The sequence below is a fragment of the Pipistrellus hanaki genome, assembly GCF_964339955.1.
Source record: "Pipistrellus hanaki genome assembly, chromosome: 17".
Classification (NCBI taxonomy): Eukaryota; Metazoa; Chordata; class Mammalia; order Chiroptera; family Vespertilionidae; genus Pipistrellus; species Pipistrellus hanaki.
This window is the reverse complement of record NC_140519.1, coordinates 48,542,756-48,565,599: the sequence shown is the minus strand read 5'-3', so window position 1 is coordinate 48,565,599 and position 22,844 is coordinate 48,542,756. Positions and strand designations below refer to the sequence as shown.

General features: G+C 61.8%; 1 protein-coding gene across 2 annotated transcripts in view; it reads left to right on the top strand.

Moving 5' to 3' along the window:
- Nucleotides 1–22,844, top strand: part of TRAPPC9 (trafficking protein particle complex subunit 9) — a gene marked incomplete at its 5' end in the record, with an annotated part of 131,768 nt that overhangs the window by 58,798 nt on the left and 50,126 nt on the right. For both annotated transcript variants that reach the window (XM_084864667.1, XM_084864666.1), the window contains one exon: nt 19,649–19,791. In XM_084864667.1, coding sequence (XP_084720793.1) covers nt 19,649–19,791 — 143 coding nt within the window. The remainder of the gene's footprint in view (nt 1–19,648; nt 19,792–22,844) is intronic.

Here is a 22,844-nt window from a genome sequence, read left to right as displayed (position 1 = left end):
ATTACTTATACTATATAACAAGAGGCTGATATGCAAATTGTCACCTCGGGAGTTCGACCGGGAGACTGGAGTTCGCTCGCTCGCTATGATGTGTGCTGACCACATGGTGGGGCACTGAGGGAGCGAGGGAAGGAGGAGGCAGGGAGGCCCTGATCACCGGCCAGGCCTAGGGATCCTACCTGTGTACGGATTTCATGCACCGGGCCTCTAGTTCATGATAAAGACAAAGAGGCAAGTAGTGGAGAGAGGCAGGCAAAAGCCAGAGCAGGAAGGTGGAAATGACATCTTTAAAGGAAATTTTCAAGCTCAAATTAATTCTAAAATATCAGAGGGGTTTTAAAAATATATTTTTAAAAATTGATTTCAAAGAGGAAGGGGGAGAGAGAGAGAGAGAAAGGGAGAGAGAAACATCAGTGATGAGAGAGAATCAATGATCGGATACCTCCTGCACACCCCCTACTGGGTATGGAGCCTGCAACCCCGACATGTGCCCTGACCGGGAATCAGACTTGACCTCCTGGTTCATAGGTTGATGCTCAGCCACCGAGCACGCTGGCTGGGTGGTGTTTGTTATTGTTTTGTTTTTTAGTAGTTTTAGGTAGAATTGCTTTCTAGGAACATGCCTGTTAAATGGAGATGCTTGCATTGGCTTGACTATAAGTCGAGCTGACATATGTGTGTGTGTGTGTGCCCAATCATGTGCATACACCTCTTCCCTGCACACATGCCCACATAGTGCCGTGGACACATTTTCCTAGGTTGGCGTAGGATAGCCGCTGGATGCATGGCAGACAGGGGCTCGTGTGCCCTGGCGGCGCGCACAGCTGCCCCTTGCATCTACGGCGTGCGGGGCCTGTTTCCTAAGGAGGCAGAGGGTGCGGGAAGTCCAGCCCGTTAGGAGAATTGAAAGGGTGTGAGCTTTATACGGGGTGGGGTGTCTGTAGAGAATCTGTAGGAAACTTCACGGCGTAACTTCAGACACTTTACCTTCTTAAGTCGGGATGTCTGCTATCTCTGCTTCTGTTTGAAATGATCTTAGTTCCGGTTCATGCAGTTGGAAAAGATAAAGACAGGAGAGGCGCCCGGCCAGTGTGGCTCAGTGGATTGAGAGGCATCCCATGCACTAGGAGGTTCCCAGGGCGGGGCATGCAGGAGGCAGCCAATCGAGGATTCTCTCTCATTATCGACTTCCTGTATCTCTGAAATCAATAAAAAACATATTCCCAGAAAGCCAGGGGAGGCATATGAATTAGAACGGAAGTGTCAAAACTGTCCTGATTTGTGGGTGACGGGATTGTCTGTGTGGACATCTTAAGGGGACCGATGGGCACACGGTTAGAGCTTGTGAGAGATTTCACGACAAAACATCAATAGCGTGTCTCTGTTCCAGTAAGAACCAGTTAGAAAATTCAGTCTAAAATATCCCCATTCATAATAGCTACCAGTGCGCTCAGTACCTTGAACACCATCCCACAACGTATGCAGACCGTTCTGAGGGCGTAAAAGCCCCAGCAGAGCCCTGGGGAAGCAGCGAACTGAGCTCTGTACCATATTCGCGGGGGGGCAGGGGGGGGGGGAGACGAAATAGTACGAAGATGCCAACTCGCCCCCAGATCAATCCGTTAATTTCCTGCGATTCCTGGCAGTTTTCCAGCAGGAGTTTTAAAATCACGTGACAAGCGGGTCCCAGCATTCATGTAGCAGGAGCTGGGGGTGGGCAAGATAAACCGAGGGACGTGAGCACGCTGCAGCAGCTTGCCCACGAGCTGGTCAGCTTGCAAAGCAAGAGGAGGAGACAGTTTGATGGATGGCCCGGGACAGACGGACGGGGGGCGGGGGCAGAGGCCTGTCACAGCCACAGGCGGGGGATCGGACAGGCTCCGTTTCAGGCCCCCAGAGCGCCTGGCCTTTTATTTCTAGAATACAAGCTCGTCTTACAGTCTGATGTTTTAGAACTGTCAGCCAGATGGCAGACCTAACACAGCTTAATAAAAACCTTCTGATACATAGGGGTTTGGAGCTGATGGGATGCGGAGGGACAGGGCAGCATTGGAACCCGGGGGAGAAAGAAAGCCCCTCCTCAGAAGCGGTGCTGGCACATGCGAGGTGCCCGTGGGAGGCTCGGAAGACCACACGCAGTCAGGTACAGGCTACAGGCGAGCGCCGTGCGTGCAGGGTCAGGAGGGTACGCTCGGGCGGAAGGGCTCCTGGGCGTGGCCGGTGGAAAGGAGAGGCCGCCAGTTTGATTACATTACACTTTCCCAAACGCCGCCAAGGAGACCGAACACAGCCGACAGCAAGGCCACATGTCCACCACGCTTTGCACCTGTCAGTCCATACACTCCGTCCCAAATAAGGAGACAGTGACCGAGACAGAGGGCGAGAGAGTCCACAGGACAGAGCCGTGACCAGCACATCGCCAGCAAGGACGGCTGGCCTGAGGGATCTCACCGGCCCATGAGCCGTTAGAGGTGGGCGTGGCTCTGAGCAGGCCTTTCCCGGGAGCCTGAGCCTGTGTGTGTGTGGGCGGGGGGAGGGCCTAGCTGCTGCCGTCCCCGGCCGGGCCAGGGGGTGCTCCCATCTGGCCTCACTCTGACGCTGCCTGCCCCCACGATGATGAAATGCACTGACCGGTATGTGCACGCCGGCATACCCTGGGCAGCAGCTCTGAGCTCTCCACTGGTCCTCCTGCTGTGGTCCTCCCCATAGCACCATCCCTCCCCCCACGGTGCTCCCCACCATCCCCTTTCCTTTTGTTCTCTGCCTGCTCCTCCGGAGGCAGTGGATCTGTCTGTGGCTTCTGCAGTGCGTTCCGCACAGCACTTGGCCCACAGCAGTTCACGTGTTTGCTGACTAAGTGGCTGGGTGGAGGCAGGCAGCTCCCCGTTTGTAAAATCTGTAGCCATCAGGTAGGGGAAATAAAAAAAAAAAGAGTCTGTGCTACCAGAAATGGCAAGGATGCAGCAGGACAGGAACTCACACAGCGCTGGCTGGAGTGGGGATCTGAGCAACCAGCTGGCACCATCGGGCCGCCGGTGGGGCCGGGGCCAGGGCCTGGCAGAAAGAAGCAGGCAGGCACGGGCGGTGCCTGTGGCAGAGGTTCAGGGACACAGGAGGGTACTCAGCAGCCAAATGGGGAAGACGCCAGCCCCCCAGGCCTGAGGGGCGAGGAGGGGCTGATGGGATTACCAGAGCCACGGAGAGCGAGAGCCAGGGAAGTGTGGTGGACAGGACTCTGGTCCGGGCACGCGGCCCTCCTGGGCCATGGCGGAGAGGGAGCACGTAGGAAACAGAGGCCCAGGTTCCTTCCTTCCGGCCAGCGGCAAGGGCCTTGGTGACCCAGCCCTGGGCCATCTGCCACCCAGGCCGCAGGCCAGATAGGCTGGGCGGAGGCGGGAGCCGGCCCGCACTTCCTGTGAGGTCGGCCGGCCTTCTCCGTGCTGAGAGAGGGAGCGGAGGTTATGCGTGAGGCCGTGCACGTGGCTGCACGAGGCCTGAGGCCCCGGCTGCGCTGCCTCTGGGACTGCCGTTTGGACGATGGGTGCGCTCCGGGCGGAGGCCAGGCCTCCTGCACTCCTGGCATCTCTCCGGGCGGAGGGTGTGGCGGTGTCTGTCCCTCCTCCTGAGGGATGCAGTGACGGGGAGTTATGACCCGAGGGAGCAGGGGCACCAGGCGGCGGCTCCTGGCTCCCTTCCACAGCGTGTGCTTGGCCACTGGCTCCGCTGACAGCGCTCTCACCCGGCGCCACCTGTGCGGCCTATGGCCCAGCCGTCCCCGTTACCCCTCCCCCTGCCCGGGGCGAGGAAGACCCCTCCCAGCTGGGTGCTGTGGGTGCTGCTGGGTGCTGTGGGTGCTGCTGGGTGCTGCTGGGTACTGCTGGGTGCTGCTGGGTGCTGCTGGGTGCTGCTGGGTACTTCTGGGTGCTGTGGGTACTGCTGGGTGCTGTGGGTGCTGTGGGTGCTGCTGGGTACTTCTGGGTGCTGTGGGTACTGCTGGGTGCTGTGGGTGCTGCTGGGTGCTGTGGGTGCTGCTGGGTACTGCTGGGTGCTGTGGGTGCTGCTGGGTGCTGCTAGGTGCTTCTGGGTGCTGCTGGGTACTGCTGGGTGCTGTGGGTACTGCTGGGTGCTGTGGGTGCTGCTGGGTGCTGTGGATGCTGCTGGGTACTGCTGGGTGCTGCTGGGTGCTGCTGGGTGCTGCTGGGTGCTGTGGGTACTGCTGGGTGCTGTGGGTGCTGCTGGGTGCTGTGGATGCTGCTGGGTACTGCTGGGTGCTGTGGGTGCTGCTGGGTGCTGTGGATGCTGCTGGGTACTGCTGGGTGCTGTGGGTGCTGTTGGGTACTTCTGGGTGCAGTGGGTACTGCTGGGTGCTGTGGGTGCTGCTGGGTACTTCTGGGTGCTGTGGGTGCTGCTGGGTGCTGCTGGGTGCTGCTGGGTGCAGGGTATCTTGCGTCCACTCCCATTCACTCCTCACCGCGCTGGCACTCACTCCGCCATCCTCTCCCGCGCGGAGAGGAGAAGGGCTGCAGAGGCGGAGTGCGCGGTGAATAACGGAGTGCGGCACTGCGCCCGCCGCTCGGTGCAGGGAAGCCTGCGCTCAGGAGGGAGGAGGCTCAGCGGTCCCCGCAGCGCAGCGGCGGCACCAGCGGACCGCCCGCGTGGGAGCGGCGCAGGGCTGGGGCCCGGCCAGCAGGAGCCGCGGGGACACCCTTCGCCGGCGCTGCTGTCACCTCGCTCGGCCTCCTCCAGCGGCAGTGCGGGAGCAGCCTTCCCGGGAGCCTGCGGGCGGGCCGCCTCCGGCCGCCGCCGCCGCTGCCCACGCTGCGCCCACGTGGCCGCCGGCCTGCGGGGCGATCCTCCGTGGACTGTCGTAGTGCAGGAAGGCGTGCCCAGCCCCGTGCTCTGCTGTGAGCCTGGGCTCACTTCCTGGCGCCTGGGGAAGCAGTGCGGGGCCGTGTGCGGGGCCGTGTGCGGGGCCGTGTGCGGGGCCGTGTGCGGGGCCGTGTGCGGGGCCGTGTGCGGGGCCGTGTGCGGGGCTGTGTGCGGGGCCGTGGCTGGAGGCAGTGAGCGGGGCCGTGTGCGGGGCCGTGTGCGGGGCCGTGTGCGGGGCCGTGTGCGGGGCCGTGTGCGGGGCCGTGTGCGGGGCTGTGTGCGGGGCCGTGGCTGGAGGCAGTGAGCGGGGCCGTGTGCGGGGCTGTGGCGGGGCTATGTGCAGGGCTGTGTGCGGGGCCATGGCGGGAGGCAGTGAGCGGGGCTGTGGCGGGGCCGGGGGAGGCGGTGTTTCTGAGGACGCGGCTTGCGGAGCTATTTTTAGGCCTCTCCCAGCAGCGCTGTTTGAAGGTTCGGCGCAGGCTGCTAATAGGTGTATTTATAACCACTGTCAGCTGCCCCGCGAGCGAACGCTGCTGCAGAGAATGCTATTCTTGGAGGCGCTGCCATGGTTACGGTTAACCCTTTGCCGGGGGAGCCTGCCCGTCGGCGCTTTGTTCTCGGGACTCGGGAGCAGTTGAATGCGCGCGCGCGGGCGAGACAGACACCGAGCGCGCTGGGTGCTCCGCGGAATCCGCCCGGGAGCCAACGAGCCGTTAATATTAGGACAGGTTCCTCCCTCGCCCGGAACAACAACAGCGGATAGTAAAGTTCGCTTCACGCTGCGGTGCTAAAACCGCCTCTTAATGTGAACACGGCTCCCAGGAATGAAAAACAGACGCCCACGTGCTCCTTACGCTGCCTCTCCCGGTCCCCCCCGCGCTTCCTCCCGCTCCGCAGCTTATCGGCCTGAGAAAGCCCAGCCCCTCCCAACGCTCTCTGGTTAATAGAACACGTCGACAGCACGTTCTCCAGCACCAGCGAGTCCCAGCGCACCGGCCTGGGCCTGATTCACCTGGAGGGATCCCTCCGTCAGTGGGCTCAGAATAAATAGAGACGTGGTCCAAAGAGGGGGCTCCCTGCCCCCACTGCCAATGAACCCCGCTCTGGGGCGAGGCGTGCTGTGTTCCCCCAACCACAGAAGCTTGGAGTGGCGAGGGGCACCACACAGGCAGCTATGGAGCAGGAAGATCAAAATCAGTGCGCGGAGAGGTGGCCCCGGTGCCGCCGTAACAGACGCTGCCCTTGGGCTGCGTCTCGGGGGTGGACCGGGCTGAGCACAGGGAAGGAAAGGAAGAAGATTCACTCGCTGAGCGAAAGGCCACGCCACCTGCGGCCTGTCGGGCAGTGGCTGGAGCACAGAGAGTGCCAGGAAGGGACCGGGCGGGAGTGGAAGCTCGGGGAGAGCCCCGGGCGTGGCAGGGAAGGCCGAGGAGCCCCCGGTGCTGTTGGTGACGGAGAAGCCACAGGGTTTCCAGGGAGAAAGCTGGACCTGGTCCGACTCCTGTTCCCGGAAGATGGCCCTGTGGGCAGCGTGGCCTGATGCTGGAGGCGCGGCGATAGCGGGTGGGAGGGATTGCTGCGGGGACTCTGGAACGCACTGGATTTTCTTAATTGGTATGTAAGGACGTTGTGCAGCTGAATTATCTTTCACTTATTGATTGAGATGAATACAGGAGACATTTTTATGCTCTTGTTAAATGCCAGGCATACTGCCAGGGACACCGGGGAAGCAAAGAGCCAAGTACAGGCACTAACACACGCACACACACACACACACACACACAGACACGCATGCACGCACACACATGGCCCAGTAGGAAGATAGGTGGTCCTCGCTGGTGAGAACGGTGACTTCGTTGGCAGACAGGCACCTCTGGAGCCCGCAGTCTGCTGGAATGAGTCGAAGATGAATGCCATTTGCAAGCACGCAGTGCGTGGTGCGAGGCTGTGCTGAAGGGTCACTGCTGGGGGCTGGGAGCTGGGGCCTGGGGGGCTTGGAGCTGGGGGCTGGGGACGGGGCTGGGAGCTGGGGGCTGGGGGCTGAGGGGCTGGGGGGCTGGGAGCTGGGAGCTGAGGGGCTGGGAGCTGAGGGCTGGGGGTTGGGGGGCTGGGGGCTGGGAGCTGGGGGCTGGGGGGCTAGGGGCTGGGAGCTGAGGGGTTGGGGGGCTGGGAGCTGGGGGCTGGGGGGCTGGGAGCTGAGGGCTGGGCGTTGGGGGACTGGGAGCTGGGGCTGGGGGACTGGGGTCTGGGGGGCTGGGAGCTGGGGGGTCTGGGGGTCTGGGGGTCTGGGGGACTGGGGTCTGGGGGACTGGGGGCTGGGATGCCCAAGTCCCAGTTCCAGCTCCTTGGCTTTGATCTCCTCGTGTGAAATGGAGATGAGGGAGAGGCCGCTCTGGGGTTCAGGAGGGCCCCCTGTAAGAGTGTGGCTCACTTCCAGCAGCTCTCACCTGCCCAGCTCTTCCTCCCCCCTCCCCCGCCCCAAATCAGACAGTAATCTCCTCAAGGGCAGGAGCTGATTGCAGATATTAATATAATTCCTTTTCCTACAATGGAGCTTGGCTTACAATGCGCACGACTCAGTGCTGAATGAATGGACAAATGAAAGTAAAACCAAGAAATGATTAATGACTCTTTGGTGGAGTGGGTTTTAAAAAATGCATTAGAAGTTATGTGAGGCACACCGGAAGTGTGACGGATGACACCCTGACCAGTCGTCTGTCTAAGGGGCTCCTTTGATGCCCGGCCGTTCCTCGGCCTCCCCGCCCCGGGGCACAGCCAGGGCGGCTCTGCCCCCGGCATCTCTGCGCCGTGCTGGGGTGAAGGCACCCTCGCTCCCGGTGTGCAGATTTTAACTTTTTCCCACATTCAATGTGTGACGGGCGGGACGCAGCGACCGGCCTCCGCAGTGTGGCCGTGTCGGACCCCTGGAGGGCAGGGGGAGGCGGGGCAGCGTGCGGGGAGGCAGGGGCAGCGGGAACCGGGGCGGAGGAGCGGGGTCAGTGGGACTCGGACAGCAGGGCTCCCGCCTGTGCACAGGGGCTTGGCTACAAGCACCGCGTCCCCTCCCTCCCTTCCTCTGTGTCTGAGACGTAACTGCGCAGACGCCGTCCTGAGTCTGCAGGGAAAGGGCGGGAGCTTAGGAGCACAGCCCTGAGGAATCCCAGCGGCCGCCCCCGGGAAACAGGGGTTCTGGGCTTCCCTCGTGCCGTGCGCCCCACTCAGTCGCCTGATCTGTGAACACGGCACCTGGCTCAGGCGTGGCGCCATCCTTTTTAACCACAGGAAAAGGAGGTGAGCCTGTCGCCCATAGTCTCCTCTCCTCACGGGGCAGGCCAGGAGGCTGCCACAGAGGAGAAGCCAGTGGTGCACGACAGGGCTCTGGAGAAACTTCTAGAAAACAGACAGACACAGCCGTTTCCTCCCAGGTGTCTCGTTTTAAAAGTGTGACGGGGATGGTTTCTGTCCCCGGGATGGACCGCGGCAGTGTGGGTGTCAGCCGCTCGGGAGGAAAGGAGCCGATTGGCACGCCAGTGCCCCCTGCGGGCATGCAGGCACCGCCGAGGCTCTTCCGACAGGGTGTACGTGAGAAGGGATTCTGGGATAAAGATGCCAATTTTAAGTGCCAGGTGGTTGGTAAAGAGGATACACCTCCAACCCATAGCTGAAACGTTGGGCCTTTTTGTCTCGGCTGGATAGCCACTTCCGGTGGATCTGGAAGAGGTGCGTGCGCCTGCCTGTCAGGCGGGTCGGGTGCCCTGGTCCTTGTGGTGTTGAAATGACGAGCCGTCAGGACTTAGTCGACGGCATAAAGCAGCGTTTGTCAGCAGCGAGTTCCCTCATGGGTGGCAGCTTTGAAGAAGGGGTAGGGAGGGGGAGAGAAGGTGATTCCCGGTCAGGGCACAGGCCCGGGTTGTGGGCTCGATCCCCGGTGCAGGGCGTGCAGGAGGCAGCTGATCATCATTCTCTCTCACCATTGATGTCTCTTCCTCCTCCCTCCCTTCAGTGAACCTCTGAAATCAGTGAGGATGTAATAAAAAGGGAGGGGGTGGAATCGACTTTTAAATGCGTTGCAGTGCTTTTCCCAGACGTGACCAGAGCCGCCTCCTCCGGGGAGGCCTCTCTGACCTCCTTGGGAGCCCCACACGCGCCCTGCCCCTCCGGGCAGTGCTCTGGGGACCCCTCACAGCACCCCGTGTGCTGTCTGCTGATCCGATTTTGTTCCACGACATTTTAATGACACGTGCCTCTGGGTTCCCCGAATCTGGCACCAGATTGGTGGATGGGGGCGAGAGCTGCATACATTTTGAATGAATAAAAAGGGGTGAAGGAATGATTGAATAAAAGTATCGCAAGGGAGCTGGCGGGACGGGAAGTCTTTAAAGTGAGATCTACTTAGAACTCCTCTCGGGAGAAGCGCACTCCGTTGTATTAATTAACCCAGAAGCTTGGCAGTCAGGTCAGGGAGATGCTGCTGAAGAGGGGGCTGGCAGAGGCCCTGCCCGGTCCCCACTTTCCCTGCCGCGGCCGTGCTGTTTGTAAAAACAAACAAACAAGAAACCCCAATCCGTCTGAGTTGAAGACGGTTTCTCCTGTAGCCCAGATCTGCCTTAATTTCTTTTTTCCCCCCTTGTTTTTCCTTTAAAAAAAATTAAATTTACTGGAGTGACGTGGGTCCACATGATCATATGGGTTTCAGGTGTGGGTTCTGTGTTAGGAGATGTGTATGTTGCACTGTGTGCCCAGCACTCAGAGTCAGATCTTCTCCCGTCACCCTGGATTAGGCCCCCAGCCCACCCTGTCTTCAGTTCCCTTGTGGTACCTGCAGGTAGGATCCAGCTCAGGGGGGCCGTGCCTCTCTCTCGGCCCGGGCTGGGCACATGCAGGGCGCACGCAGGAGGAACCCCGCCCTGAAGGACCACGCCACTTCACCCTCGCCCACTCGGAGCGTCTTCTGGGTGCGTGTCGGGGAGACGAGGCCTCCGCAGCTGGAATAAAGCTCAGAGTCGAGGAACTCGGTCTTGCGGGCGCAAAACTGATGTAGAAAGGGGTGCAGAGAGAGCTGACGGAGGCAGGCCCTGCATGGAGCCCCCACAAGGCTCTGTGGGGCCCCGCTGAGCGGAAGGGGTATCCTTTCTGGCTGAGAGGACCTGGAAGGGCTTCCAGCGGCGGTTAATGGAGGCCTCCTGCACCAGGTCAGAGCACTGAGTCAGAAGACCTGGTTCATGTCCTGCTTCCCTCTCAGCCAGCTCCCCGGAGGAGTCACTGCCCTGCTCTCTCGGGCTTCACCCTCTAAGACGGGGTGTTGTACCTCCTGAGCCATGTGTGTGACGGCCCAATGGCACAGGCGTGCAGAGGGCTGAGGGAGCGGAGCCTCAGACCATGGGCGGGTGTCAGGCGTGAAGAAGCAAGGGTACTGCAGCCACAGGCCAGCCCACAGGACGGGCAGGGGCAGGACGGGCAGGGGCAGGCGGGGCGGAGTGGGGACCAAGAAGGCCCTGCTGTGGCGCGGTCTGTGTGGTGGGGACCTGGGTGAAGCTGGTTGAGGGGAGCCGTTCGAGGGACCCTGAGAGGACTGCTTTGCTTGCTCATGCTCTGCATCTTGTGCAGTTGATTCATCATGGTTTTCTTCGGCTGCAGATAAAATTAGCCCGCTCCTGAACTCCTTCCAGAGACGGCGCTCCCGCCGTGTGCTTGCTGGCTGTGGCTGGCACGGCCAGGCATGGGCGCTGCCTCCTCCCGCCCTGTCCCTCCCCCCGAGCCCGCTCCTCTGGTCTCCTTCTGGGAGGTTACACCCCAGCTGTGCCCCTGGGCCTCCTGGACCCGGACCTGCCAGATGCCCCCGGCAGGACGCTGGCTGCGCCGGAAGAGGCCTGTCTGATGGGACTGGATTGTCAGGGAAACTGCTCCCAGGCTGCCTGCAGCCCAAGCCGCCGGCCGGGGACGTGTGGAGGCCGCGGCCACAGCCGTGCTGCAGGGACAGGCTGAGGGGCCCTCGGTCGGGAAGCTCTCCAACCAGCCTGCAGGGCTTCGATCGCACCACGCCCGTCTCTCTCCATGGCTTCCTGTCCCCCCTCTCCTTTCTCTGTCATCGGCTCCAGCAGTCACCCCAGCCCCATCCCTCACCACAGGAAGCCAGCGCCCAGCCCCAGGAGCCCAGGAGGAGGCCCCTTCTCAGCCCACCTCTGTCTGTGCGCTCCCGTCCCCCACCGGGCCGGGGGGCTGACTGGGAGTGAGAAGAGGACAGTCACCCCGAAGGGCTGTGGTGGACGGCAGGGGCGTCCTGCAGGTGCTCGGGCGACTGAATCCTTTGCTGATGCCCTGGAACCCGGGCCTCCTCGGGGCCACGGCAGTTGTAAGGAGGGACATTCGTCCGGAACAGTCACCCCGTCAGCCTCGGGCAGGCGCTGGCTGCCCGGTGTGTGCGTCTCCACAGCCGCCCCCGCCTCCTGCCCTGGCCTCGTGGCTGAGGCGTGAATCTGCAGTGCCTGCCCTGGCGCTCGTGGCTCTGTGCCCGCTGGCCGTCGGCACGCTGCTCTGGGGAAGGGAGGCCCCTGGGTGCAGGCCTTCACCGAAGCAAGTCTCGGTTCCTATTTAAAAAAAATATTATTTAAAAAAATATATATGTTCTTATTGATTTCAGAGAGAGGAAAGGAGCAGGAAAGAGAGAAGCATCAATGATGAGAGAGAATCAAGCCCACAACCAGGGCCTGTGCCCTGACAGGGAATTGAACCGTGACCTCCTGGTTCACAAGCGGGATGCTCAGCCTCAGCCGCAGCAGGCGGGCGTGGTTCCTAATTTATAAAGTGATATTAAGACTTTCTGTGAGAAAGCAGATGTTTATGGGCTTCGTCGGCTCTGAAGTTAATATTCAGCCGTGACTTCAGGTGGCGGGGGTCGTACGTACACAGGTGGGGGCTCAGGGCCCGGACCAGTCGCTCCGCCCGTGGGTCCTGGCCGCCGCGCGCTGGAGGACTGTGTCCTCCCCCGGACGGTGTGTTTGGTGTCGATCTCTCGCTGAGTCCCAGTGCGGTCTCCAAACCCCTTTGCAGAGGAGACGGACCCACTGGCTGGCTGCTCACCCCGCTTCGCTCAGCAGCTTCTGGGCAGTCTCCCTCCCGGAGATGAACCTCTCCGTGCAGGCCCTGAACCAAAGCCGTCCCTGCCTGCCCGGCCGCACTCACCCTGGGCACCGCCTCCCTCTCCTCAGCCAGCCTGCAGCCCGCCGGTCCGCGCCACCCCCGGGCACGGGCGAGTCTTGGCAGGGGAGGTGCTGTGCACGCTGGGTGGGGGAACCTCAGACTCCAGAGGCCCCCTCCTTCTATTCCTCCCTCCCTCCCTCTCTCCCTCCCTCCCTCCAGTAAACCCACCTTAGCTTCCGGGACCAGCTCCCGATGCTTCTCTGCCAGTGGAGGCGGCCTGCCCAGGCTCTCTCCTCCAGGGGCTGCAGCGGTGGGACGGACAGCCCGGGGCCACGCGCCCGCTTCCTGCGGCGTCACTTAGAGCGTCCGCTGATGGAGGGACCGGCGCGCAGGGAGCTCGCTTCCTTCCCAAACCACTTTAAGGTGCTAAATATTTTAGGGAGTTTTATCTGCTGCTGTGTCTGTTAATCTGCCTGGCACCCTCCCGGGCCCGAGGCCGCTTTTGTTCCTCGCTCCAGGCTGACTCGCTGTCACTTCCCTCCCTCTCCCTGTTCCACTCAGGCCTGAGGTGCACACTGCCCTCCAGCACTGGGGCCTCTGGGATTGCTGTCTGAGGGTGCACACTGCCCTCCAGCACTGGGGCCTCTGGGATTGCTGTCTGAGGGTGCACACTGCCCTCCAGCACTGGGGCCTCTGGGATTGCTGTCTGAGGGTGCACACTGCCCTCCAGCACTGGGGCCTCTGGGATTGCTGTCTGAGGGTGCACACTGCCCTCCAGCACTGGGGCCTCTGGGATTGCTGTCTGAGGGTGCACACTGCCCTCCAGCACTGGGGCCTCTGGGATTGCTGTCTGAGGGTGCACACTGCCCTCCAGCGCCGGGGCCTCTGGGATTGCTGTCTGAGGGTGCACACTGCCCTCCAGCGCCGGGGCCTCTGGGATTGCTGTCTGAGGGTGCACACTGCCCTCCAGCGCCGGGGCCTCTGGGATTGCTGTCTGAGGGTGCACACTGCCCTCCAGCGCCGGGGCCTCTGGGATTGCTGTCTGAGGGTGCACACTGCCCTCCAGCGCCGAGGCCTCTGGGATTGCTGTCTCCCTGGACAGGTGCCGTCTGCTCTGCTCTCAGGGCTGAGTGGTGCTGTTCATCCTGGCATGTGTCAGACCCACTGCTCCTGGGGGCCTGCCATGGCCCAGGTTCTGTGTGTGTGTGTGTGGCCTGCATGCCCCAGGCTCTGTGTCGGGGGGCTGCTCTGTCTCCATGAAGAAGGGAGGCGCTGGCTCTCTGTGCGGACTCCTGTGTGTGTGACGTGCGAGGTCACCTGATCTCCGGGCGGAGCCTCACGGTGCGGAGGGCTGAATGCAGAGCTTGGCCTGAACGTCCAGCAAACACAAACCGCCCAGATTAGCTCCAGTGCCAGCTCCGAGTCACCTGGTGCCTGGCGATGCCGGTGCAGATAGGACATGAGAATAGCATTTAAATGCCAGCTGGTCAGTATCAGTGAAAGAGCAAATGCTGCCCTCGGACCCAGTTCTAACCAGCACACTGGCTGCCGGCATGCCTCCTGGTCCAGCAGGGCACCCGGCAGGCCTGGGGGACCAGGCCGCACCTGGAGCGGTGATACTGCGCACAGAGGTGCACATGGGGTGCCCGCCCCATGCCCAGGCGGCACTGCGCTCAGACAGAGGACTCTGGGCAGCAGCGCCGGGCAGCCTGTGTTAGCACAGCCGTGCAGACAGAGCAGCGCAGAGGCTGGATGGGCACCTGCCACTCGCTCACCTGGGCCTCCCACCTGCTGGGCTCTGTGCTCCGCATGGCTCTGGGGAGGGGGGACCCTGTGCCTAGGGCCTCAGGAAGCAGCAGAGGGTTGGGGGCAGGGGTGTGGTGGGACGTCCCAGGGTGAGCCAGGGAACAGGGGGCTCTGGAAGGCCCACGGCTGCTGGCCGGGGTGGGCTGTGGGAGGAAGGGCGCGGGGAGCGTACGCTTGTCCTGTGGCCGTTCCCTGCGTCAGAGGAAGCGGGGGGGGGGTGTGGGGGTGGGGGGGTGGTGTCTGACTGCCTGCTAGGCCTGGTGCCAGCCTGACCACCTCCCTCCGAGTGTGTCCCAGCCGAGCCTCTGTGGCCACAGCCAGGCCGGTGCCCATCATGCCTGCCGTGCCGCGGCCTGGGAGCTGGCTGGTAGCGCTGGGCAGGAGGGTGTTTGCTTTTAACAGCATGCCAGGGGGTGAAAGACGCGCACTGACGCAGCGGCCGCGGCTCCCCCGTGGAGAGTGCGAGTCGGGCATTATCGCCCCCGCCACCGCCCTCACACTCCCGGGGGCCGGCAGCAGGGACAGCAGGTGGCCAGCGGCGCCGGCAGCAGCTGCACGGTCCCCGCGGAGATGGCACCCGGTGCTCGGCGGTGTGAGCCACAGGCGGCCGGCGTTGCCATGCCAGGGGGGGTGTTGGTGACCCTCATTTTCCCAGACCTCCCTCCGCGTGGAGAAGAAGGCAGGGTTTGTAGTTAAGGAGGGATTTGATCAGGATGGTAAGGATAGAAAAAGTTGAAATTTATGATCTTTAGTAGAGTTTCAAGTCTTAAAAAAAAAGCATATGTATATATGTATATGTACGTATATATGCATGTATATGCATGTACACATGTGTGTATGTATGTGTGTATATAGTGGCATTCTTCCTGCACGCCGTGCGGAGAGAACCTGAGGTGTGAAAGTCACAGCCGATGCGGCCAGACTCGGGCGGCGTGTGGCCAGCACCCCTGCGGCGGCCTCAGGAGCACTGGAGCCGGTGCGGGTGGGAGCGCCTTCCAGGAGCCCTGGGCCAGGAGGCTGGCGGAGGTGTTGGGAGGAAACACGGCTCTCCGTGTGTGTGCGTGTGTGTGCGTGTGTGTGCGTGTGTGCGTGTGTGTGTGTGTGCGTGTGTGTGTGTGATGGGTGCCTGGCTGTGGGTCAGGCGCACACACAGCTAGTGCAGCGGAGCGGCTCTCCGTGTGTGCGTGTGTGCGCGTGTGTGCGTGTGTGTGTGTGTGTTTGTGTGTGTGTGTGTGTGTGTGTGTGTGTGTGATGGGTGCCTGGCTGTGGGTCAGGCGCACACACAGTGAGTGCAGTGGAGCGGCTGAGAGCGCAGCCCTCAGGGCCCAGCCCTGCGGTCTCGGCCAGTGGACCCTGAGGGGCTGGCTTCCTGCCTGTACGACAAGAATGACGACAGCCTGCACCAGGGATTTGCCATGAGCAGCGAAAACCACGGGCTCCCAGCAGCTCAGCACCTTCCGGCACCTGCCCTCGGGGCCGGCGGGCCAGGCAGGGCAGGCTGTCACTGTGCCCTGAGGTGTCAGCCCGGACCAGGCCCTCAGGCAGACTGCCCCCTGGTCCAGAACCAGGCGCGGCTTTCGGCATGTGGTCACCACTGCGCCCTCCACTGTCCCAGCCCCGCCTGCCCGTCGGCCGCACCGGAGGCACCGTAGCCTGGCGCCCTCCCTTTGGGGCTCGGCGCCGGCCTTCGTGGACGGATGGCAGACGGGGCCAGGTGTGCAGGCCGCCTGTCACACAGGCTGGACACGGTCCTGTGGGCCCGCCGCAGGGTCTCCCACGGAAAAGAAACGTGCCCAGCACGCTCACCCCGGAGCAGCCATTAGATGGATTAAAAACGGCTGGGTTCCCATCGAAGCGGCAGACGGATGGGAAGGAGCTGTGCTAATAATATTTTTATTGCCTTATCCATTAGGAGCCTGAGTGGACAATTTTACATTTATAGAGATTTACTTTCCTTATAATAGTGTAACATGTTTACTATAGAAAATGTTAAAAATAAAAAAATGTGGGAAGAAGGAATCCCCGTGGTTCCCTGCCCAGACTCAGTGTGTTTATTCTCCTTCCTCGGCATGCATTATAGCAGCCCCTGTGATGGACTGAGATGTCGTCCTGGGCCTGTGGTCAGCAAACTGCGGCTCTCGAGCCACATGCGGCTCTTTGGCCCCTTGATGTGGCTCTTCCACAAAATGCCATGGCCTGGGCGAGTCCATTTTGGAGAAGTAGCATTAGAAGAAGTTTAAGTTGAAAAAATTTGGCCCTCAAAAGAAATTTCAATCGTACTTACTGCTGATATTTGGCTCTGTGGACTGATGAGTTTGCCAGCCACTGTCCTAGGCTCTTTATCCCAACGACTCAGGTGGCTCCCCTGTTTCTGCCCGGGACTCGAGGCTCAGCTGGCGGGGCTTGGCCATGGCGCACGGTGGCCAGTGGGGAGGCGGGACCCGGGCCCCCGGCCGGAGTGATCCCGCTTCCCAGTCTCCAGATGCCCGCACCCTGCCTCCTAACTCAGCATTGGCCCGGAGGCATTTTCCCACAACAGGCCACGTTAGTGTCAACGTAACCTAATGGCTCAGCGACATTCCACTGACTCTGTCACCGGAACATTCGGAAAAGCTTCTCCACAGGCTGGGTTCCAGGTTGGACTCTCAGCACAGGGCCCAGAGGCAGCATGGCTTCGTGTCCTCAGCCCCTGGTCAGACCGGCTGTCAGATGGCTTTCCGAAGAGGCTGTGCCGCCTGCATCGCCGGCTGGCCGGGGGGGCGTCTGTCCCACCGCACCCTCCAGCAGGACATTCCCATGGCGATCACCTCCAGCCAGCATGAGTTGTGTACACAGTGATGTGCAGATACACACACACACACACACACACACACACACACACATGTGCATGCACACACACATGTACTGTAGGCAACTCCAGGGTGAATGTTTGCACAACTCCAGGACAGGCCCAGGGCTGGAGGTGTCTAGTGAGCCTGAAAGGCGGAGTGAATGAATGGATGAGCAAATGAATGAATGATTGAGTGAAAGGATGAATGAACAAGAGAGCAAGTGAATGAATGAATGGAGAGTCCGGGAATGGTTTACAGGGGCAGGCAGCACCTGCCACAGGAAGCGGAGAGAGGGAAGGAGATTCACGGAGACTCGTCCGTGGGCGTGCTGTCTCAGCACCGCGCTGACACGAGCCGTGGATGCTGAGCGGCGGGCCTGTGGGAACTCGCCTCCCAGTCACAGCCAGCGCCCTCCCCGCCCCGCACCTCAGATATCAGAGACCCTGAGGTGACCGGGCAGAGGAAATGAATTTCCCTCCTCGCCGATGATTTCAATCTCGGCTCATTAAGGGCTGACCCAGGAGTCTCCTGAAACCGAGGAGGGCAGCATGGCAGGGGCGGGGCAGACGTGCCCTGGGTGCTGCCTGGTTGCCACGGCTTCCTGTGTGTGATGTGCTTAGGACGGCGAAGGCTGCCACCAGTGCCACCCACTGCGTCGTGGCCATGGCCCTGTGGGGGGTGGGCCAGGCGCTCCCTGTTCTCGGTGTAGCTGCAGCCCCTTGTTTGATTTGAAAATGATCTCCTAATTCCTGTTCCTTCCGCTCCAAGTGCGGCATCCTTTGGAGGAGCACCGCGGTCTGCGGAGCCGCCATCACAGCATGTGAACCAGGTTCCAGGCGCAGTCTTGGTGGCCGCTGCTTTCCGTCTCCGTGGTTAAACCGCATAGCGGGGCCGCGGAGCACACGCCTGGGAATGGGGTGAGGGGGCCAGGTGCCCTGGGGCTCAGCCGGCGGTGTCCTTCCTCCCGGCTCAGTGTCGGAGCCTCGAGGAGGCCGACCTGCGTGGATTAGCGGTTCAGTCGCCGGGAGCCGCCTCCGGTCTGTCTCCGCGGCCCGTTAGGCAGCTCGGCCACTTGTCTAAGCAGTGGAATCCGTTGGCACCGAATGGTGTGCGTCGTTCCGTTGTCATTCTGCCAGCGGGGCGGCCTCTGCACTGCCAGGCGGTTCTCTTTCCCATTTGTGATCTTGCTAACTGGTCTGGCCCTGTCCCCTGGATTCCCTCACTCAGGATGGCCGCTTTCCTGACATCTTAGAAATGAGCTTTCCCTGACCGCTGTTTCTTCTCCGAGTGTCCATTCGCAGCCTGATGAGAGCCTGGCCCTCCCTCCCCGGGCCGCCCGCAGGCACACGCCACGCTGTCTGCTCCGTGTCCTCCTGTGGCCTGCCCCTCCCTGCCTCGGCCGCCATTGACCTTCGCCGTCTCTGGCCTGTGACTTTGAGTAGACTCAGCCCCTCAGGGGTGGTAGCGAGTGTTCCGCCACCCACTCACGTGGCAGACATCCCCCTCGGGTTGGTGAGTGAACGATTGGGTGGGTGAACGAAGGCTGCTCCGAATAGTTTGCATAAACGGCAAGAGAGCAGGCTGTCCGGCATGTGGCTCTGTGTTCATGGCCTGGTGTGCTGCTCCCGGGCCAGTCACCTGACCGCTCTGAGCCTTGTTTGTGAACACAGGGCCTCCTGCAGGGCTCTTACGGAGTTGCCCAGTGGCTCCGTGGTAGAGTGTTGACCCATGAACCAAGAGGTTACGGTTCGGCAGAAACCGGTTTGGCTCAGCGGTAGAGCATTGGTCTGCGGACTGAAGGGTCCCAGGTTCGATTCTGGTCAGGGGAATGTACATTTGTTGTGGGCACATCCCCGGTAGGGGGTGTGCAGGGGGCAGCTGATTGATGTTTCTCTCTCATCGAAGTTTCTAGCTCTCTATCTCTCTCCCTTCCTCTCTGTAAAAAAATCAATAAGATATATTTAAAAAAAAAAAAAAGTTACGGTTTGATTCCTGGCACCTGCCTGGGTTGCAGGCTCGATCCCCTCTAGGGGGCGTGCAGGAGGCAGCTGATCGATGATGTTTCTCTCTCATTGATGTTTCTCTCCCTCTCCCTCCCTCTCTCTAAAAATCAATAAGAACGTGCTTAAGAACGGCAGGGTTAATGTGCATAGGTCGCTCGGCAGAGAATTCGGCACTTAGTAGGTACTCACTGGAAGGTAGCCGCCGAAAAAGGCCTCTCATTTTAGTCCGAACCATCACTGATGCCTGGAAAACAAGTCATGTTCTCCGAGTGCCTTGCCCAGTGGATCTGTGTGACAGTCTTTCCTCCGTCATGCCCCGAGGGAGGCGTGTCTTGGCAGAGGCCGTGTTGCTTCCGTGACACAGTCGCTGAGAGACTTGAACACCCGGTCTCCCGCCTCACCACCCGCTGGGAGGTCTTAGCGAAATATCCCAATTTCAGGCAGCGACGAGACTTTCTTTTTAATCAAGGAAGAAAGACAGCGAGACTCCGTGATTTCACAGGCCCTTTCTGTGCTTGGTTTTCATAAATTAGACCGCTATCTCCTCCGCAATGACATCTTTGCCTGGTTCTCACAGAACAGAGAAACCTCCAATCCCCAGAAAGTAGAAACAGACGCTTCCTTCTTTGTTCGGTGGCACTGACAGTTATCTATCTCCCGGCTCCCAGAGGCGTCTGCAATCTCCCTCCCGCTCGTGGCGTTCAGTTTTACCCCAGACAGCCAACCCCCAGCAGAGCCAGGGCGGCGGCTGCTGCTGGAGGCTGGGCTTCGCCAGGCGGTCGCCGGGAGTCTGTTGGCTCTCCTGACCGCGGGCCCGCAGTGAGGGAGCCGCTCCGTGCGCTGGCCCCGGCTGGCTCTACCCGTGACCACCGGGAGACGCCGCCCAGGGCCGCCCGGTGGGACTGATGGCCCTCCCCCGGCCACCTCGGCACCTTGCAGCCCGCCTCCTGCAGGAACGGGCCACTGCACCAGGGCTGACGCTGTGTCGTACGTTCGCAGGTCCTGGAAGCGATCCTGAACTTCAAGTACTCCGGAGGCCCGGGCCATGTGGACGGCTACTACAGGGACCTGTCCCTGGGGCTGCGCGTGGAGGTGGAGCCGTCCGTGTTCTTCACGCGAGTCAGCACTCTGCCGGCCACCAGGTAACCGTCCGCCGCCTGCTCCCTCGTCCCAGAGCCCGTGTGCGCACCGGGCGTCACCCTGGCCCACCCCCCAGGCCCGGCCCTCGCACCGGCTGCGGAGGATCCTGGGTCTCAGTCCTCATCCAAGAAGCAGGCAGGGCCGCAGGTGTGAGCAGGGGGTCCCCCACATGCACCCCATGCTGTAATGGCCACGCTGACATCGCCACTTGCCGTGTGTGTGTGTGTGTGTGTGTGTGTGTGTGTGTGTGGTCAGCGCTGTGCAGATGCGTGTGTGTGTGTGTGTGTGTGTGTGGTCGGCACTGTGCAGATGCAGCCCGCTCACTGCCCTGAGCCTGGCCTGGGTTCTGGTCTGCATTGGGGCGCCCAGAGGAGGCAGCCCCTCTCTTTACGTCACTGCGTCCCAGGAGAGTGTGTGCGGCCCAGGCTGCCCAGCCTCTCGTTCAGGGAGCTCCCCGCCGTCGGAGCCTCAGGCCGTGCTGCCCGGGAGCCCTTCCTGCCCGAGGCCTCTCCTGCCCAGGCCGGTCTCCTTCGGGGGAGGAAGGCAGCCCCTGTGTCCACTCCAGACCAGCCATGGGCAGGGTGCGAGAGGCGCTCTCCTCCGGGGGGGCCACAGCTTCTCATCCACAGGCTGGGAGGATGGCTTGGGCGAGAAGGATGGCTCGGCTCAGGCTCCTCTCTTTAAATTTATCTTTATTGTTGGAGATATTACAGACGCTACTCCCCCTCCCCCGCAGCCACCCTCCCCGCCTTCACTGCTCTCTCGTCTGTGCCCCTGGGCGGGCATTAATGCGCATAAGTTCCCAGTTAAGCTCTCCCCTCCCACCCCCAGCTCACCCAAAGGCAGGCTGCACACCGGGGAAATGTTGGTCATACGGCTATGCAGCCAGGCCTGTGGCACAGGCACATACACCAGATACCGGGAGACAGATATAAACATGCTGCAGGAAGGAAGGATGCAGGTGGCCCCACCCCCTGCACCCGCTCAGCGCTGTGTACCTAAGTGTCGCGGGTCCTGAGAGGGTGCGAACTTGGTCATCGATGCGGTTCTTCTCGATGGCGATGTTTAGTGGTGAAAGGCGGCAGGGAACCCTCCTCCCTCAGGGCCCATTCCGCGCCCGGGGTGCCCAGCGCCCCATTGCAGCTCCAGAGCCCCGCCCACATCGCACTGCACCCCTTCCTGTCGCTAACTCGCCCTCTGCTGCCCGTGAGAGAGGAGGAGCGAGGGGACTGAGCTGTGGCCTCCTTGGCCCCTGCTCCGAGCCTCTGCCCAGGGCCTCTGCCAGGGCGCCCATGCCTGGGCTCACCTCCGCTCCAGCCTGCCTGCCCCTCAGGCCTGACCAGGAGCCCCCGGTGGGAAGAGGTGACAGCAGACAGCAGAGGGCGGCTCTCCCCGCCCCGCGGCCCAGATGGCGGCAGCGGCGTCCTCGTTCCTCCTCCTCCCGCTGCGCACAGGCCTCGGCCCCTTTATTAGGAGATCAGTCACCCCGAGGCCCCTCCGCACACCAGCTGGCGGCAGCTCGCCAGGGCCGGGGCTGGGGTGGAGGGCCTGCCCGCCTGAGCCGCGCTCCCTCCGTCCCGGGAGCTGTTGGGATAAATGGTCCGGCGGAGACGCTGCCTCTGAGCTGCGGAAGCGGCACTCCTCCTCCGAGCCGGGCGCGGGGCGCCGCAGCGTCCCATCATTCACAGGAACCACACCATGGGCGCGTCCCGTGCTCAGCGGCCATTTCAGGAGCTCCACCCTCCCCGGGGCAGCGCAGCGCAGCGCAGGCCGGGCCAGGCCGCGGGGACGCGGACGCTGTCACGGCCCGTCTCCCGTTGTTACAGTTCTGGGTGCGGTCGGTTTTAGATCCAACGTGAATGTGGTTTGTGCCCGGACCAGGCTCGTCTCTGCACCTGGTTTCAGATTTGGCTCTGCGCCTGCGTGCTGTGTCATCCCTCTTCCCTCCGTCTGAGAGGGAGCGACACGGATCTTGCAGGCCCTGCCCAAGTATGTAACTACATGTCAAATGCAGGGCCTCCCACAAGGTGGGTAACCGAAAAGTGGTGGCATCATTTTCCTGTGTGTGTGCCGTGCACACAGCAGCGGAGTGCCATGTGCTAGGGATAGAGGCACACGTCACACGTGTCACACACGCCAGCTCTGGCAGCTGCCCTGTGCCTTCTGCAGGAGTCACTCACCTCGGCACACCAGGGGGCTAGTGGCTGTGCTCCCGCCTCTCTGTGACCTCACTCCGGCAGCGCTCCGGGTCTGGCGCAGTCCCCTCTGGAGCCTCGGGTTGCAGGGGGCCCTGGCATGATGCCTTGAGCAACCCTGGTTCCTTGGACGGCCGGGTGTTTGTGGCTCGAGGACGTTTGTGAGCTCGGCAGCTCCGTGTGCAGCGAGCAGTGGCTTCGTCCGTGACCAGGAGCACTCGGACCCCTGGTTCTTTCTTTCCCTCGCCTTGGACTGAGTGAGCCCTTGGCTCTCTGTCACACACAAAGGGGGCCTCCGTGCTGGGACTGGTGCCGAGCTGTTCTGGACAGAAGCCCGGACGGGAAGCTGGGCAGCTGCAGACTTAGGACCCCGCTGGGCGTGGCTCAGGTGCACCAGGCCGCGGCACAGTCACCCAGGTCTGTGCTCCCAGGAGTGACCGGATGCTGATGTCCGGACCCTGGGAGGACCCCGAGGTGCGGCTGGGAGCGAGGACGCAGACATTGGAACCTTCCCTTCCCCGCTCGAAAGCCACCCACTTCCCTCCCTGATAAATGTTCTACCAACTCCCTCTTCCGAGGAAAGGCTCTGCTGTGATTAAAGATTTCATGAAGTTATGACAGAGGCGGAATGGATCGCTCCCGAAAGCTCATTTTCCCGGGAGTGGACTGAAGAGCCTGTTGTAGGCAGCTGTCAGAGCTAATGAATGTTTTCCAAGAGCTGAACCTCTGGGGAGACACCCCCCAAGGGCCCAGGAGCCACCGTGCGAGCCCGCCCTCTGCAGGCGGGTGTGGGCCGCGTCTCGGTGCGGCCGCGAGAGCCTTAGGCTACTGCTCTGCCGTCCTCCCTGCCGGCGGGCTCC